The sequence below is a fragment of the Podarcis cretensis genome, assembly GCF_951804945.1.
Source record: "Podarcis cretensis genome assembly, chromosome: 10".
Taxonomy (NCBI): Eukaryota; Metazoa; Chordata; class Lepidosauria; order Squamata; family Lacertidae; genus Podarcis; species Podarcis cretensis.
Window position 1 is genome coordinate 47,050,499 of NC_137179.1, and position 18,507 is coordinate 47,069,005.

Here is an 18,507-nt window from a genome sequence, read left to right on the forward strand (position 1 = left end):
ATCAAATAACCTGGTGGAGAGGAGGGCCAATAACTCTGCTCCCTGGTTCTCTGTCCTGACACCTGTCCTTCAAAATCTCTGCCTGCGTGCACATAGGAGCAGCGAGCCAGGCCACTAATTCGGCTCATCTAGCTTGTCAAGACTCTGACTGGCAGCAGCGAGCCAGGATTCCAGAAAGCGGTCGCTCCCTCTCTCTCCCCGCCCCCCGCCGCCAAAGTTGCACCTGAAGATGCCGGGCGTTAAACGTGGGAAACTTCTTGCATGCAAGACAGGATCGCTATGCAGTGCTGCCCTTGCGCTGCGCGGGGACCTCTGCCCCCCCCCAGACCCCTCGCAGGGGGCCGGGAGTGACCAACTTCCCCCCGCGTACCCAGCCTGCGAGTATTCAGGGCAATTTCGTTTATAAACAGCAACGGGCAGGCCAGCCCACCTCCCACCCCGCACGGAACAGCGCCGCCAGCCTGGCTAGAGTCATTTACAGAACCGCCCAGTGCCAGAGGAACTGGCCAGGGGGCGCTGTTGGGCACTGCGGCGGGTGGGGCGTGGCTTGCTTCTCCCGGAAGCGGCGAGTTTCCCCCGGCTGCGCGCGCAGCTCCGGAAGAAGCGCTGTGGCCGGCGTGGCTTTCTTCGCAGGGGACAGGAGAGCTCCGAGTGATCAGGTGAAAAGATGGGGGAGGCGGGGTGTGGGGTTGGCTTTGGTTTCTCGCTCTGCGCGCGCCGTCTCCCCCCCCCCCTTATTCTTTGGCGGAGGGGTCCGCAGGCTGTTTCTCAGCGGGGGCCACAGGTAAGCCCCCAGGGAGGGCACCGCCTGCTGGATCGGACCCAAGTAGGGTTGACACCTGGCCTGTATTTCAATGTAGAAAATGCTGCGTCCTGTAGCATTGATTTAGTTTGTCCTGTATTTCAGGTCTCGCCCCCCCCCCCCCCATTTGCCAAGTGAGGGATCCTCTCCAAATGCACGTGTTTGGAAGGGTGTGTGAAAGGTCATGTATTTAATCCATCCTGGGTATCAAAACACTGGCAGATTTACAGATTCATGTTCGTGTGTGTGTGTGTGTGTGAGAGAGAGAGAGAGAGAGAGAGAGAGAGAGAGAAATTCCAAGAGGGGCCATCCTGTCAGGCTGCCATAGATTGCAATGCATTGCTTTGAAGTCACTTCAGCACCAGGTGGGGACAACAACAACAATTTGGCCCTCAACTGCCCCACCTCACCGTGTCCTGTATTTTGCCTGAACGAAGGTGGCAACCCTAGACCGAATATCTATCTGGTCCAGCACCCTGTTTCCTGCAGTGGCCAACCAGGTGTCCCCAAGTAAGGAGTGAGCACCATATCACTCCCTTTCTGTGTTTCCCAGCAGCTGATATTGAAGTGATTGGGTTGAGTTGTTATTGTTTTTTTAAGTTATTGGACCTTAGATTGTGATCTTCGGATGAAGGACGGTATACAAATATAATAATAAAAATAAAGCAATAATTAGACTTCAAAGTGCCTGGCCAGACCCCCTCCACCCCAAAAAAACCTTCAGGGGAACTGTAGTAATTAGAGGGCCTGACTAGGACTTGGGAGACTACCCAGGATTCAGTCACAGTCTCTCAGCCTAAGTTACCTCACAGGGTTGTATTGTAAATCAGGGAGGGAGAGAAGCACACACACCACCTTGAATGCCTTTAACCTGTATTTTAAATTGGTTCCCCCCCCCCCCATTATGTTTTTACTGTGATTTTATTGGTGTTAGCTGCTCTGAGCCTGGCTCTGGCCAGGGAGGGCGGAGTATGAATAAAATTTATTATTATTAGAGCATGCATAGGCAGCCTTTGGCCCTCCAGATGTTTTGGCCTACAACTCCCATGATCCCTAGCTAACAAGACCAGTGGCCAGGGATAACGGGAATTGTAGTCCAAAACATCTGGAGAGCCAAAGGTTGCCTATCCCTGCCTTAGAGGATATAAATAAATATAATACATAAATAGTGCCCTGCATTGCTGTCAGAAGCATGAAAGAAAAAGCAGACAGGCATCAAACTGAAAAGGAAGGAGACCTTCAGCTGCACAAGTTTGTTTGTAGTTGGTGTTCCAAACATGGTTTGAAATTAACTTTGGACTGAACCTAGTTGTTCAAGAAATCAGTTGAACAGAACTTGGTCTGAAATGTTTTGGGCTGTGTAAGAAAGATTTACTTTGTGTACCTGGAGGTATCCTCCCTCCCTTTCTCCTTTCCTTTCTTCCTCTCCTTTCTCCTGCATTGGCCTGCCTTAATGTGGGTACCTGTGCAGCTGTACCTGGGGTGCTGCACTGGCAAACAGTGGGTTACATCTTGCCCTGTGTTTTCCTCTTCATAGAAGTAAACAAAAAAATGGCAAAAAGCTTGAGGAGTAAATGGAAGCGAAAGATGCGAGCAGAGAAGAGAAAGAAAAATGCCCCCAAGGAGCTTGCCAGATTGCAGAACATCCTCAAAACAAACGCTGATGTTCTAATGGATGATGTGAAAGAGATAGCAACTGTCGTTCCTGCTGAGAAAGTCATAAAGAAGGAGGATCAGGAGGGTGAGTTGACCTATTTTTTGCTTTTGCTCTAAGGAATGCCACAAATCAGCTCTGAAAAATGGGAAGCAAATATTACATACATCCTTTGCCAGAAACGCTCTTCCTCTAATTCATTTGATGTACCCTTTTTTCATTCCCACCCCCTCTTTTTGTTTTCCAAGTCTCTCAACGTCTCTATTAATGAAGTTCAGCCATTGCTACTGTAGGAATGCAACTGCTTCCTTGGCAAGTTTAGCCAATATATGTGGTGCAGCCAAAGGAATCTCTAGAAGAAATTTGCTGTGCTGTCCCAAGTGTATTTTGATCCATAGCTTTCTTTATTCAAATGCTGAGCACTTTCTATGGGACTGTTTCCTGTGTGCCCAAAGGTTCAGCATCTGAAGTTAAATATAGGAAGAACAAAGCAGAGGGGAATATTTATAATATATATATATATCCCCATACTTTCTCACACCATCCTCTTCCCAGTTCTTCTCTCCTCTGACAACCAGTCAGTATTAGAAGTAGCCTGAATCATTCATCCTATTTCTTCCAACATCTTTTGATTTGCTTTCAGCGCTAGTGTTTTTAACTAGCTGCTGTAACAGTTCACACTGCTCATACTTCCTTAAGTGTTTTCCCTCCTTTTCTTTTCCAGAAGGGAGTAAGATGGACATGGATTCAAAAAGAAACCCAAAAACCCTTCTGGATGAACATGGACAGTATCCAGTATGGATGAATCCCAGGCAGAGGAAGAAGTTGAAGTCAAAGCGGACCAAAGGGAAGAATAAGCACAAACCACCTAAGGGATTAGCATGGTAGAGTCTGGGTGATTTTTTTTTAAAAAGTCATGTGTGTTTGTGGAAGACTTTTATGTCAAAAAATGCAGCCACAAAAACCCCTGTGACTTAAACCATTACTGCTCTTTTCACTGTTTGCTTCAAATGACTAATTTCCTGCTTCAGACTCTTGGACTGTCACCTTGTGGATGTCAGTTTGGAGGCACCTTGGAATACTTTTGATTTAATAAAACTTTCACGTGTTTAGTATGCATTTTACATGCTGCACAAACTAGAATGAAGTCAACCTGAACAGAGTGAGCACATTCTAAGTTAGTTAGGTCTATGCTTTTCAAAACAATGGGACTGGTCAAATGCTTTAAGACCCAGTGATTTCAATGGAATTCAGTCCCAACTAATTCTCTGTGGATTGTGCTCATCATAAACAATGTGTGCTTCCATTTGGGTGCTGGGTACTACGTCCCGGCAGAAATGTTTATGTGGTGCGGGATAGGGATCCACAGTTGGAATCTACTAGACAGGAGTATGCGAATTAGGAGACTTGCCCTCTGAATGAGCTGGGCACCCTTCCTCATTTCCTTCCTGCCTACCTCCACGGAAGATTATAATCAGCATGCTCACCACTTCAAAGGTTTTATGCCTCCTTAATTTCAGTGATTCAGAGCTAAGTATATGCTGTGCAGCCCAATCCAGTTTTGTTCTGTTGAGTTTCTAGCTGAGAGTACACAGAGGTGTAGCCCCATTATTCCCTTGAAAGCAGTAGCTCTAAGTCTGCAGCCCAGTACACAGTTGTTTTGGAATAAGCACTATTGAAATCCCTGGGGCTTACTTCTGAGTAGACATGCCTAGGATTACACTGTTAGTCTTTAGTCCTGTGCACACATACATGGGAGTAAACTCCATTGAAGTGACTTGGAATTACTCATGAGTAACATGTAGCTGCCCAGATTCACTTACATCCTACTCTAAATAGGTATTTTTAGCCAATAACAAGTGGATTGAATTTAGCATTGCAAATGTCCTCGTATGTTAATGGGGAGTTGTACACTGTACAGTCATACCTCAGGTTGAAGTTGCCTGACTAGGACTTGGGAGACCCCCAAGTAACGCGTTACTTCTGGGTTTCACCGCATGCGCAGGCGGTCAAAATGACATCATGCGCAGAAGCCGTGACCGGCTTACGCGCAGACGCGGGTTGCGTTCGCTTCAGAATGCGAACAGAGCTCCAGAACGGATCCCGTTCGTATCCAGAGGTACCACTGTAGTTTTAAAAAGCTGAATGTGGAACGGATCCGGGTTTCCATGCTTGTGAGAATGCATGGGTTGTGAAGGAGGACTGTGTGTAGTGCAAGGAGCAAGACAGCACTGCTGGTGTTTATGCTTGATGCTGCATGGCTTGGCTAACCTCCATTCCTCTCCCAAACCTAAAAAGAACTCTGCTGGATCAGACCAAGGGCCTACCTAGTTCATAGTCCAGCATCCTGTTCCCTACAGTGGCCAGCCAGATGCCTGTGGGAATCCCACAAGATAGACATGAGCGCAACAGCAACTTCTCCTTCTTGCTCTCCCTAGCAAATGGTATTCAGAAACATGCCGCCTCCAATACCGGAGGTTATACACAGCCACCATGGCTAGCAGACATGTTGAACGTGAGCCATCAAGCTGCTGCATTTTGTACTAGGCTGCAGCTCACTGGTCAGCCTCAGAGGCTGTCCCACAGAACACCATGCAGTAATCCAACATGGAGGTTACCAGTGCATGGATGGCAGTGCAGAAATAACCATATCAGGTGAAGCTGGTTAAAGGCATTCCTAACTGCTGAGGTCACCTGTGCTTTTGGTGCCAAAGATGGATCCAGGAGTACCCACAGACTAGAACCTGAGTACAGCTCCATCCAAAGCAAGCAGTTGACCAATTATCTAGACTCCGTTCACAGTCCCTCTGTCTTGCCAGAATTCAAGCTTTCTTTGCTGGCCCTCATCTACTCCATCACTGAGTTCAGGTACTGTAATGAGATATGGGGCTGCTTGTGCGTGAGCGCTTAGACTCTCAGAGTTTTGTAATCAGTTTCAAAACTCTCCCTCTCCGCGGAGCCATCGGTGCATGGCTCTCTTAATCGCTGGCAGAATCTGTCAGTGGGCGTTTCCGGAATTTCTTCCAACATAAGAGTTCCTTGACAGAAACTCTACGCCTTGATTCTCTACGTGACAGCTTCCTGCACAGAGTAGGCGTCCCAAGGGGAGGTCCTGAGCTCTCCCCGCTGTTCCCTCCTCAGCATCCGAGGGTCTCCTAGCTTCCTGGAGCCCCTCCACCACCTGAAGCTCCGATGGCAGTTCCCTGACAGGTACTGTTCAAGGGCTTGCATGGTCTCTCCTGCTTCAGATGCTAGTCTAGAGAAATAGACCCCAAATCACTGCCAACAGCTTCATATATATGCTAAAGAGACCAAGGTACCTTGCAGCACATGTGCCAGAGAACCAAAAATTAATCACTGATCCTGAAGATAGAATTGGAACCAATGAGTCAGCTCAGGGAAATGCCATTGTACTGCAACCCATGGAGAGTTCAAGTAAAAATAATGCACATTCCCCCTGTTCTTTTGAAGGCAGCCATTTATCAGAGCAACAGGGCTGATTCAGTACCATAATAAGGCCTGGACTTTGACTGAAATGCATCAAGATACTCTTTCATCCAAGAGTGCTTGCAACAGTCTCACCATGACCCCCTCAATCACCTTCCCTCACACCCAAGGGAGAATTAATGGGTCACTGAGCTTTTTCAGGTCAAATTGTAGCCTTTTTCAAGAAGGCTGGGACCACATGCTCCTGCAAGGACGTGTTGTTCTCCTAGCCATACCCCTTTAATAAGTCAAAAGAAGCAAGACAAAAAATGGGCACACAATGGCAAGCATCTTAGCCATGACATCAGGCTGCATCAAGAGAACCTGATGCCATGGTGTCACAGTAGATCCTGCGCCGAATACTTTCCTGGAGACTGCAATAAATTTCAAAATCGCTCTTGAGGGGAGTGGTACTATCCTCAAAGTGCATTGGAATCAAATTAAAGTGCACTCCTGAAGCTCCATTTCCTGGAGGAGATGTGAGCAGGACCTCGACAATATTTAAAAAGTTCCACTCCCCTCACCGCCGCACAGCAGGCGGAACTGTGCTCTCATGTTCATTTGGCTTCACAGCATGCTTCTTGCCACCTATGCTCCAGCTTGTTTTATCAGCCTTCATTCCTTGGTATACCAAGGGGCAGAACAGACTTTTTAGTGCTGGGGAGGGTGATGCCAAGAGTTCAGTGCATCTCACAACAGTGAGAAAGGGCTTCAACCAGGTCACCTGCTCTATCCACTGAAAAAACACCAGGAGCATTAAGGTATCCATTGTATTACGGTAGTCATCAGCTGCAGACCTTCCAAATCAGTCCACCCTCCATACCCCAGTGGTGGTGAGGGAGGGGCAAAGCACTGCAAGTCCAAATTTCACCAAGAGGTGATCTAAGCATGATCACTCATACCCGTTTCCAAATAATCCCTTCATCTGAAGTGAAGACCAAACTGAAGGTATAACATACAGTGGTGCCTCGCAAGACGAAATTAATCCATTCCGTGAGGCTCTTCGTATAGCGGTTTTTTCGTCTTGCAAAGCAAGCCCATTGACAGCTTAGCGGATTAGCGCTATTAGCGGCTTAGCGGCTTTTAGAGGATCAGCTGATAAGCGGCTTATCAGCGGATCAGCTGATAAGCGGCTTATCAGCGGATCAGCTGATAAGCGGCTTAGGGCTTAGGAAAAGGGGGGGAAAGGGAAAAAACCCCGCAGGAACTCACAAGACATTTTCGTCTTGCGAAGCAAGCCCATAGGGAAATTCGTTTTGCGAAGCGCCTCCAAAACGGAAAACCCTTTCGTCTAGCGGGTTTTCCGTCTTGCGAGGCGTTCGTCTTGCAGGGCACCACTGTACTCTCTTTGTCCAATGGACAACACCTTGAGACAGGCCTGTGGACATCCTGGAGGCCTGGAAGTCATGAGCCAGAAAACTAAAAGGTAAAAAAAGGTAAAGGACCGCTGTATGGTTAAGTCCAGTCAAAGGCGACTATGGGGTTGCGGCACTCATCTCGTTTCAGGCCGAGGGAGCCAGCGTTTGTCCACAGACAGCTTTCCAGGTCATGTGGCCAGCATGACTAAACTGCTTCTGGCGCATCAGAACACCGTGATGGAAACCAGAGCACACGGAAATGCCAATTACCTTCCTGCCATAGCGGTACCTATTTATCTGCTTGCACCGGCGTGCTTTCGAACTGCTAGGTTGGCAGGAGCTGGGTCACAGCAATGGTAACTCACCCCATCGTGCAGATTCAAACCGTCAACCTTCTGATTGGCAAACCCAAGAGGCTCAGTGGTTTAGACCACAGCGCCACCCGCACCCTAACACTAAGGCAGCAGCAGCATGGACATTACAACTACCAAGAATTCTGGGTTCCTCCAAAACCACACCTGCACTGCTTCCTAGAACCCGCAAGGCAGTAGGATGCATGGCACACCACCCAACCTTAGTTTTACTGTCTCCTTGGCTCGACACTAGATACAGGCCTTCACATCCAGCTCCAAGACGGAGGGGTGTCCTGGTGTTAGAGATGCAAGTTTTTTGGACCACAGCAATCCCCCCCCCCCTTGTCCTTGCACTCTGTCTTGATACTGCACCAAATATCTGGACAGGCCACAAGTGGGTCAAGCGCAGCTCCTCCCAGTTTGCTCACTCTGCTCTCAATAATACATGTCAGGTCAGAACCCCAATCCACAGTGGCACCCTGAATTAGCAAGGTTTCATTATGCACCGATCGTGATTGTGTTTTATTGTGCTGTAACACAGCACTGCAACCATAGTGAAGGGCAGCATGTGGTCCCTACATATATTATGGTTGTTCCCAAGAAACTGCCAATCGCATTGCATCACATTTTCAACATTTGAAAGTGGATTTCTTTGTGGCATTGATTAGTGGAGAGGGAGTATAATTTTTTTAAAAAAACAACAAAAACATTTGTTCCTGTTTTCTCAAACTCTTCCCGTCTGTTGCATCCTGAAGCTCCCACGAAATATGCAAAATTTCCCTGGATTAACAGAGCAGTCAGTAATCCGAGAGGACATTTTTTTCACCTCTAGGTCACTGGTTCAAATGCAGCCCAGTGATGAAAAGTGATTACCATCTGATGGCTATTCAGAAGGCAATTTAACATGAGCTGGTGGTCTCCCTCCAGTTACCCACCAACTGTTGTCCAGATCTCAACTGACACTAATTGGAACTTTTATTGACATCCAAAGCAATAAGAGCAAAGTGATGGAATTCATTCTCTCTTTAAGAAATGATGCCCAAAGACTTGAGCATGTGGAAGTTTGCCTGGTTTCTTCATGTTTGATAAATACATCAAATCTTGGCTTTCCATGAAGCCCAGTAGATGGCACTGTGAGTTAAGTACAAGGAAAAATGTGATTTCGAATGTTGTTCCCCAGACATTGCAACAACTGAAACAATGATAAGCATAACATTAATAAATAACCATTTTCAGCTTGTTTGGTACGAATTAGCTGTGTGTTTGTTTGTTTTTAAATATTCTTTTCATGGCTGCGCAAGCTAGAATTCCCCTTCCAAATGTTTTGCTATTTGAGAAAGCTTTGGGAAAAAAATCTATTACCCATCATTACAGATAAGTTTCATGATTGTTTGTTTTATTTCCAAATTGGCATAAACAAGGATGTTTGGTTTGGATTTTACAAATTTCCTTGTGTTTATGGCTCGAGCGATAGTGCAAAAAAACTGGGGAATGTAACTGAAGCTGACTGCTATTCTAAATATTCTAATCTATAGTGAAGGGCAAAACATGAAATCAGCAGAATGCATGGTTACATATCGCTTAAAACAATTTGAGCTTTGCTAATGCAAAAATAACATTTGTTTCCTACAAAAACGTAGTCTGACAGCCTCCCCTTAAAAGTAATCTCAGGGTCATGGGTTTGAGCAGAAGATTCTTGCGTTGCAGGGGGTTGGGCTAGATGTCCCTTGTGGTCCCTTCCAACACTATAGTTCTATGATTTGTGGTCTGTGCCCTGACATAGACAATTATCTCACAGATTATGTATTTTCCAGCCGAGAAAATTAAGGTGTATTTCAAGAGTGTCAAATGGTACGATGCTGCTGAAAATAGCAGGGTTTTTTTTAGCAAAGTTTAGTTCACTTTTTAATTTTTTAAATGTTTTGTCATACTTTTTCAAACACTTGCATTTTTTAAAAGAAAAACTGGAGAGTTGGAAAATTTGAGAAGAGGTTATATAGAGTTATAGGTAACAACATTAGAAGCAGGTAATAGCCTGCCAACCTAGCAGTTCGAAAGCACCTCCGGGTGCAAGTAGATAAACAGGGACCGCTTACCAGCGGGAAGGTAAACGGCGTTTCCGTGTGCGGCTCTGGCTCGCCAGAGCAGCGATGTCACGCTGGCCACGTGACCCGGAAGTGTCTCCGGACAGCGCTGGCCCCTGGCCTCTTAAGTGAGATGGGCGCACAACCCCAGAGTCTGTCAAGACTGGCCCGTACGGGCAGGGGTACCTTTACCTTTTAATATACAGTACAAGAGAAAGTTTTTTAAAAAATTAATTGCCAAACATCAACAGGATGGAAAATTCAAGATAGTATTGACAGGAACATAGCATGCCCTCCAACATTTCTTTGATGAAAATAGGGATATCCTATTCAATGATGATGATGATGAATTTCTACCCCTTCCATCTGACTGGGTTGCCCCAGCCACTCAAAGCAGCTTCCAACATATATAAAAACATAATAAAACATAAAACATTTAAAAAACTTTCCTATATCGGGCTGCCTTCAGATGTCTTCTAAAGATTATACAGTTACTTATCTCTTCATGGCTCAGGGGTTGTATAACTCCATACCCTCCAATGAAAATAGAGACGTCCTAAGGAAAAGCAGGACATTCTGGGATTAAATCAAGAAACTGGGACAGCTTCTGTAAATCCGGGATTGTCCCTGGAAAATAGGGACACTTGGAAGGTTTGACATAGGAAGCTGCATAATACCAGTTCAGGCTATTTTGTCCATCTACCCTAAGCGTTGTGTACTTTGACTGGAAGTTGCTGTCCAGGATTTGGGGCAAAGAGAGTTCTTTGCCAGCCATGCTATCTGATTCCTCCCCCCCCCCCCACGCCCCGCTGGGCATGCTTGGAATTTAATCTAGGGCCATGTGCCCTACCGGTGAGCTCTGTTCCTTCCCTTGGTTTGGAGCAGAAAGGATTTTAGGCTTTTCTTGTATTTGTAGTAATCCATATAATCCGAACAGATATTCTGAGAATACAGAAGCCTGTACAGCAGTACCAGATTCACAGCAGAATCCATCATGTCTGTTAGAAACTATTTGCATCTTTTGCACATGCATTAGAGCTAGTTTCATCCCCACCAGGTGTTACTCAATAGCTACCTAATCATTAGGAAGTACTCAGTGATTAGGCCACACAAAAATCTTAGGAGCTCCACCTTCAATAGGTAAAGGTAAAGGTACCCCTGCCCGTACGGGCCAGTCTTGACAGACTCTGGGGTTGTGCGCCCATCTCACTTAAGAGGCCAGGGGCCAGCGCTGTCCGGAGACACTTCCGGGTCACGTGGCCAGCGTGACATCGCTGCTCTGGCGAGCCAGAGCCGCACACGGAAACGCCGTTTACCTTCCCGCTGGTAAGCGGTCCCTATTTATCTACTTGCACCCGGAGGTGCTTTCGGACTGCTAGGTTGGCAGGCGCTGGGACCGAGCAGCGGGAGCGCACCCCGCCGCAGGGATTCGAACCGCCAACCTTTCGATCGGCAAGCCCTAGGCGCTGAGGCTTTAACCCACAGCGCCACCCGCGTCCCTTCCACCTTCAATAGCACAGTTTAAAGCACAACATTGTTTTATCTGCTGGTCTTCCTGAGTGTAAGTCTTCCTCTCTTTACTGGATTCATTAACTTTTCTTTTTTCTTTTTTCTTTTCTTTTTTTGTTCCTCTGATGGTCTTCAAGACCATTCAAGACGAGCTGCTTCTTATTTCAAGTTTGCTGGTTTTGGTACTGCCTGAAGCAATATGGTTTAGAAAACAAAACCACAGCTTCCTTTTGGAAGGATAATTCCTCTCACAAAAGGGAGTCCCTCTGAGTGGAAGGTTGTGTACATTTAAAGCACATCTCATCCCCACAAGAATATCGGGAACAGTAGTAGCTTTGTAATAAGTGAACTAGCGTTCCCAGAATTCTTTCGGGCAAGTTGTGTGCTTTAAATATATGGTGTATATGCAGCCGAAGACTTCTGTGAGACTCCTTAAGTGAAAAGGAACTTTTGGGAACTTTATGCTTTTGCTACAAGGTGGCAATGACTGGATTTTCCACCACCCGTTGGTATTTGACATGTGTTTGTAATCATGTAAAGGGATCAGAGTCATGATTTGGAGATGGATGGAATATGGGTAAAGGGGAACAGGCAGAAAAGGAGAGAGAAGAGACAAAGAGAGAGCCTAGGCTTCGTAACTGATGAGCAGGGTAGAAAGTGGTGATGCCAAAGGACAAGAGGTGTAAACAGTGAAGATCACGCGTATCATTTATTCTCAAATCCTCTGTATCCATTACGTTTTTTTAAAGAAAGCAGTAATGTTTATGCTGCTCAGTCTTGAGCTTCGTTAAAGATAAATCTGTCCTTCATAGGTATTTTGTTTGATTAGGATTAAGTTTTAGAATGGAAAGAAAAAGAATGTAAATCATTGTGACACACTGAAAACTAGTGCCAGTTTTGGTAAGTAAATAGGCGAAGGCAGGTGATGCTTGCATATAAGCCAAGAGTTATTTTGCCCAGCAGTGCTTTTGTGGAGGCGGGGGGGGGGGGGCAACAAAGCAGGATCATGAACAAGAATATATTGGGCACACACCCATAATCTGAGGATGGAGCCCAGTTTGATACTGTCCCTGCCTGAAAACATGCATCCACTTTCTAAACTAAATGGGTGAATTCTAAATGTTGTTGTTCATTGTTTAAATGGCATACACGTGTGTACGATCCGATCCAACTGCAGCCATTTCTCCAAAGTAATGTTTTGCAGAATAGCATGCATAATCCACTGAACGCATCCTCTGCATAGAATCAGGGTTAATTGCAAAGCTGAAATATCTGGCATGGTTAAGTTGTTATTGCCAGAGAAAAAGAAGACAAAGTGGAAATAATTTGCTGAGCTCATGATTCTATGAATTTGGCAGCGGAAATTTTTTTAAACAAGTTGCGCTTAGGCATCTTCCTCTGTTCAGTTGTGTGTGGATTTGATGCCTCTTAATGAATCAGTCTGCTTTTGTGAACAGCTACTGGATCATATCCAAATATGACTCAATGGGAAATCAGTTAGTTTTTCTTCCTCAGGGTTGCTTTGTGATCGCATCCGGTCATTGCTAATAAATCTGAATACCTTCTAAAAGGGTTTGTATTGGACCCCAGTGTAAATCTGTGGAAGAAGCGTTTCCTTAGAATACATTAGTAGAATTTGGCGAAGGTGGGCTTTTTATATTTTTATTTCTGAAAGCCTGATTAAAAAACAATCTCTTTGCTCACATTCAGAAGAGACCTAAGCATTTGTTTAAGTCTCTCTCTCTCTCTCTCTCTCTCTCTCTCTCTCTCTCGTTCTTTCGTTATTTCCTTTCTTTAAAAAAAGGTTTTCTTTGAAAAGATGAAGCAGTCTGTGCAGTACACTAAAGAAATGCTCAGTGCTACATTAATATCAGGAGCAAGAAGGCTTATAGGAGACCTGCATGCAGCCCAAAGAACAGAGCTTGGGTAATGGTGAGGGGGGTTTGATTTCCATGGGCAGGGTTGCCCAGAGGGATAACTTTCTCCACGTGCCATCCCTACCCATCCGAAGTGTGTTCCACTCTGCTCTGGAAATCAAGGAAATTTGGTCATGGGGATGTGACTGTGGCCGTGGGGATTTTGAGTGCAGGGATCAGCCACAAAACAAGGATGCAAGAAGGTGTCGTTTTTCATTTCTGCCCTATGTTTGTTGCACTCATCACTGTTTTTGTTCCACTGCAGTTTGCCTTCTGCCCAAACTTATGTTATCTGTCTCACTTAAGTGCTGCGGCAAAATGACAGAACTTACACAGTTACATGCTACGTTATCATTATGTGATTCCATCCTATTCAATTCAATCTAAAGGAAACACAGTGCAGGTGTGTGTGGAACAATCAGTTACATATGATTTGCAGACTGAAAGCAGCAATAGTGAACACCAATCGTATTTGCTGAATTCTGTTATGTTCTGGACATGGGATGAATGAGTGAATATTGTCAATTTCCATCTCTGTTTCTGGCTTTGGTGAATTTCTCCAACATCTCCAGCCCCAAGCGCCATGTGAAAATGCATTTAAGCAGCCTATGGGCCACAGTTTGCCAATATGCTATATAGGTTTGCAGCTTACATTTCCCTGGATTATGATCATGCTTAATCATAGCTCTACAGGTAAGTTCCTAGGTTCCGTCAGCTCAACAAACTCTCACCTGCTTTGTACGCCAGGGACTGATGGTGTCTAGTCACATAGGAGACTGATTCTCAGTGGCTTTTCATTAAATTCTGTGGGACCAAGTAAAATATCTGCAATCAAATCCTGCCTCCCTCAAGAAACTGAGAGGACGAGTAGAAGCTCATGACAGGTTTAACCCTCATCCTAATTTTCTTGCATGTACTATAGGAGAAAAGTAAAGCAATGTAATAGGGCCCAGATATCAAGTGCCCCCCCCCCATTCCTAATGCTAGGTAGTTCAGCCGCCACTGAAGGGATGCACCATATGATTCTGTGTGCAAACATACAGACACATTCTCTAAGGACTCACTGCAATATAACAACAATGACAACCCTTTTGTCAGGGGAAATTAAAATTCTGCTCTGTATGCAGTTCAAATAGCTATATCTAAGGAAAGGCATGTTGATAGGCACTTTCAATGCTCAAACTCACAGCTGCAGCAGACAAGATAATAAAGAAAAGTGTTATAGAGCATGTGTAGAGTGCCTACTTTCACAACTGAGGGACTACAGCCAACTCTCACCAATCAGCTATTATCATTATTTCATTTTATAATAGTAATAGTAATAATAATTTTTATTTATACCCCGCCCTCCCCACCCAAGGCCGGACTCAGGGCAGCTAACAAGCAAAAATAAAAACAAGTTGAATGAATACAACTTAAAAACAAAATTAAAATACAACATTAAAATATTGAAACGTTAAAATATTAAAATGTAGCCTCATCGCAGGAGGAGAAAGGAAAAGAAAAAGAAAAGCACCTAAATACAGCATAGAGTTGTTGTTTTTTCAAATAAATAAGACAGTCCCTGCCCACAAGCTTATGATCTAATAGACATGTCACAAAAGGAAAAAGGGGTGGTGAGGGAAGAAGAAAAACAAACTTGATCATCACTTCTTAAAGTCATGCAATTGTTATTATAACAACTGGCTGGAATAGAGTTGGTTCAGGGAGCGGGGAGCCAAACGGCAGCTGGTGTCTCACCCAGCAGATGGAATGGGGCCCTATGTCCCACTTCCCTCTCTGCTACAGTCAGGTGGCAAGTCTAGAAGCAGAGGCGAACAGGACAAAATGTACGGAACATTGCTTTATCTGAATGTCTGGTCAGACACAGATGCGTAGTCTGGGGCAAAGCCAAACAGGATAGTTTTGATGTGGACAGGTCTCCAATTTTTATTATATAAATAGGAAGAGTCATATAAGTACTTTTCCAATGACTCATTCCTTGTTGTGGTTGGGATGTATAGGCTCATCTTAAAATCATGTAACTGAATGTAACTGTATCTCTGTAATTTGTTTTTTATACTGAATATGCTCCATATTCAGTATAAAATTCATATTGTTTGTATGCTTATGTGTTAGTTTGTACATATGTTTATGATAAATCATATATATAAACACACACACCACATACTATATATATATATATATATATATATATATATATATATATATATAGGCAACTGGTCTTTTTATTGGGATGGAAATTCAGATGTCAGACTTTTCTCTCTCTCCTCCTCCTCCCCATTTTGTTTAATGTCTAGTCTGATTTAAGAGTTTCTGAGAACTCAGAAATTTCCTTGCTATTTGGTAGGTCCTATTAAATATATTGCCCTGTGTGGATTTTGGATGGTTTCCATTGTTATTTCAAATAATTTATTTGTCCTATTTTGTTACTTTATTGGAGTGTAAGTGGTTGTTAAACAATCATGTGACATCTGGCGGTGGGAGAGATGTAAATATTTTAAATATAGTAAATAAAAAGTATACCTAAATGGACTGAGGGGAAAGCAGCAGGAGAGGAGCAAACTTTTGGATTGTATCGAAGAAAATTGTTCGATAGGACCAATCAGACTGCTGCATTCTGAATCCTATTGTTCTAGGACCAATCAGACTGCTGCATTTTGGATCCTGTTGTTCTAGGACCAATCAGACTGCTGCATTTTGGATCCTATTCAACTCAGTACATAACAGATACCATCTTTTTTTAAGCTTAGGTGATTTTTGTAGGTGCTGTAAGGTAGGGATGGCTCAGAGGCTTGGTCTGGCTCCCAAGGACTGCACATCTGCCTGACCCAACCAGTTTAAGTTTCTTAAGTCCCCTTCTTTTGCAAAAGCCAAGACACAAGGGAGTTAATGTGCATGTAGGTCACAGAGATCTGATTCCCCCCTGTATGTTTGGTGTATTTCCATCCACAAATGAGCACTTTTAAGTCTATCTCAGCGGGCAGTGCAAGATAGGATGTGGTACCCTCTCATCATTTGCAGCTTCCCCATCCCTTGGAAGTCCCAGGAGCTTGTATTTCCTTGTAGACATGCACGAAAGGTTTCTGAGGAAAGAGCAGGTGTGCATTAGGGGAGAAACGGGGGAAGTAACAGATGGGGAAAGGTATCTACTCTTAGCGGAAAGGTATTTGTCTACCTGTGCACCACCCACTCATACTTTTTTAAAAAAATTGAAATTGGATTAGCGCAGGAATGTCCAAAGTCCATTTTGGGGGCCTAATCCCTGTGGCAGTTTATTTATTGGGGTCAAATCCTAAAAAATGCTCTTCAAGTTCAATCCTAAAAAAAGCTCACCAACTTTGTTCGGCCCTCACGCATGTTCACTTCATTAAATCTGGCCCTCTTTGAAAAAAGTTTGGGCACTCCTAGATTAGCACAATAACAAACTTTCACCGAAGTCAAAGTTTCACACATGGTGGTCAAGAACAACAACAACAATGTTTTTTATAATCGTCAGGTGCACGCAAAACAGCAGTTTCAAAAATACAAATATATTTCTGTGTCACAAGCATCTCCACCAGGTATAGAACCAGCAGTGAATCACCACGGCAAAGAATGACTGGGTGGATAGAGGCATGGGAGCTTCCAATCTCCAGGAAACCAAAAGCCATGGTGAGACTAATAATAATAATAATAATAATAATAATAATAATACAGTGGTACCTTGGTTCTCAAACTGAATCTGTTCCGGAAGTCTGTTGCAAAACCAAAGCGTTCCAAAACCAAGGTGCGTTTTCCCATAGAAAGTAATGCAAAGTGGATTAATCCATTCCAGACTTTTAAAAACAGCCCCTAAAACAGCAATTTAACATGAGTTTTACTATCTAACGAGACCATTGATCCGTAAAATGAAAACGATAAACAATGTACTGCAGTCACACAATCAATCAATCAATCAATCAGTAGCTGAACTGGGTTCCACACAGCCACAAGAACAAACAAAAAGAGCCACAAAAACAAAAACGCAAAATAAATAGCAAAAACAGACAGACCTCAGCGTAACACTCAAAACGGAAGAGTGGCACTCAAATCAGAAGCATAACACTCAAATTGTCAGCGTAACACTCAAAACAGAAGTGAGGCACTCAAAACGGAAGTTTGGCACTCAAATTGGAAGTGTAACACTCAAAACAGAGCATGTTCAGCTTCTGAAAAAGTTCACAAACCGGAACACTTACTTCCAGGTTTGCAGTGTTTGGCTTCCAAGTTGTTTGAGTACCAAGGCATTTGGGAACCAAGGTACCACTGTAAATAATAATAATAATAATAATAATAATAATAATAATAATAATATTTATACCCCGCCCATCTAGCTGGGTTTCCCCAGCCACTAGCGGAACTGGGAGAGAGATTTGGAGACATTATTTCTGTTTTTCTTTCTTACCTCATAGCTCCAGCTGACCTTCGGGGTCCCTTCCAACTCTACAATTCCACAATCATACGATCCACTGAAATGTACCTGTAATTATGGACAGATTATAATGGTAAAATATCATAAAGAGACAGCCACTTTAACAATCTCACTCTCAGCTACTCTGATAATTGTCAGCAAGGGGGCTCAGGGTTGTATCCAATTAACTTAAGCTCAGAGTAGGTTAAGGTTTAAGCTCATTATTGAACCTAAGTTCACCATATCCATTAAGATCAATAGGTCTACTCTGAGTAGGACCAGCACTGGGCACAACCCACTTTTATTTTTTTAATATAGGCATGCTACATCCTCTCCATGGGACGCAGGTGGCGCTGTGGGTTAAAGCCTTAGCGCCTAGGACTTGCCGATCGAAAGGTCGGCGGTTCGAATCCCTGCGGCGGGGTGCGCTCCCGCTGCTCGGTCCCAGCGCCTGCCAACCTAGCAGTTCGAAAGCACCTCCGGGTGCAAGTAGATAAATAGGGACCGCTTACCGGCGGGAAGGTAAACGGCGTTTCCGTGTGCGGCTCTGGCTCGCCAGAGCAGCGATGTCACGCTGGCCACGTGACCTGGAAGTGTCTCCGGACAGCGCTGGCCCCTGGCCTCTTGAGTGAGATGGGCGCACAACCCCAGAGTCTGTCAAGACTGGCCCGTATGGGCAGGGGTACCTTTACCTTTACCTTTACATCCTCTCCATTGGGCTGATGGAAATTAAATGGCTATGATGTGCTGCAGTGAGAAGCAAATGGAAGTAAGGGGTGAGGCAATATATAAGGTAAAGGGACCCCTGACCATTAGGTCCAGTCACGGATGACTCCGGGGTTGCGGCACTTATCTCGCTTTATTGGCCGAGAAAGCCGGTGTACAGCTTCCGGGCCATGTGGCCAGCATGACT

At 44.6% G+C, this 18,507-nt stretch overlaps 1 protein-coding gene across 1 annotated transcript; it reads left to right on the forward strand.

Moving 5' to 3' along the window:
* Positions 1 to 544: 544 nt before the first annotated feature.
* Positions 545 to 3,568, forward strand: LLPH (LLP homolog, long-term synaptic facilitation factor). The gene is made up of 3 exons (XM_079993423.1): positions 545 to 659; positions 2,340 to 2,543; positions 3,181 to 3,568. Exons 2-3 carry the CDS (start codon positions 2,354 to 2,356, stop codon positions 3,342 to 3,344), a joined length of 354 nt encoding a protein of 117 aa, XP_079849549.1. The 5' UTR covers positions 545 to 659; positions 2,340 to 2,353; the 3' UTR covers positions 3,345 to 3,568.
* The last annotated feature ends 14,939 nt before the right edge of the window (positions 3,569 to 18,507 follow it).

Excerpts from the sequence above, each read along its gene's own strand:
- LLPH (XM_079993423.1), top strand. The coding sequence starts at position 2,354 with ATGGCAAAAAGCTTGAGGAGTAAATGGAAGCGAAAGATGCGAGCAGAG. Across the intron at positions 2,544-3,180 it reads AAAGAAGGAGGATCAGGAGG|AAGGGAGTAAGATGGACATG; the intron begins GTGAGTTGACCT and ends TTTCTTTTCCAG.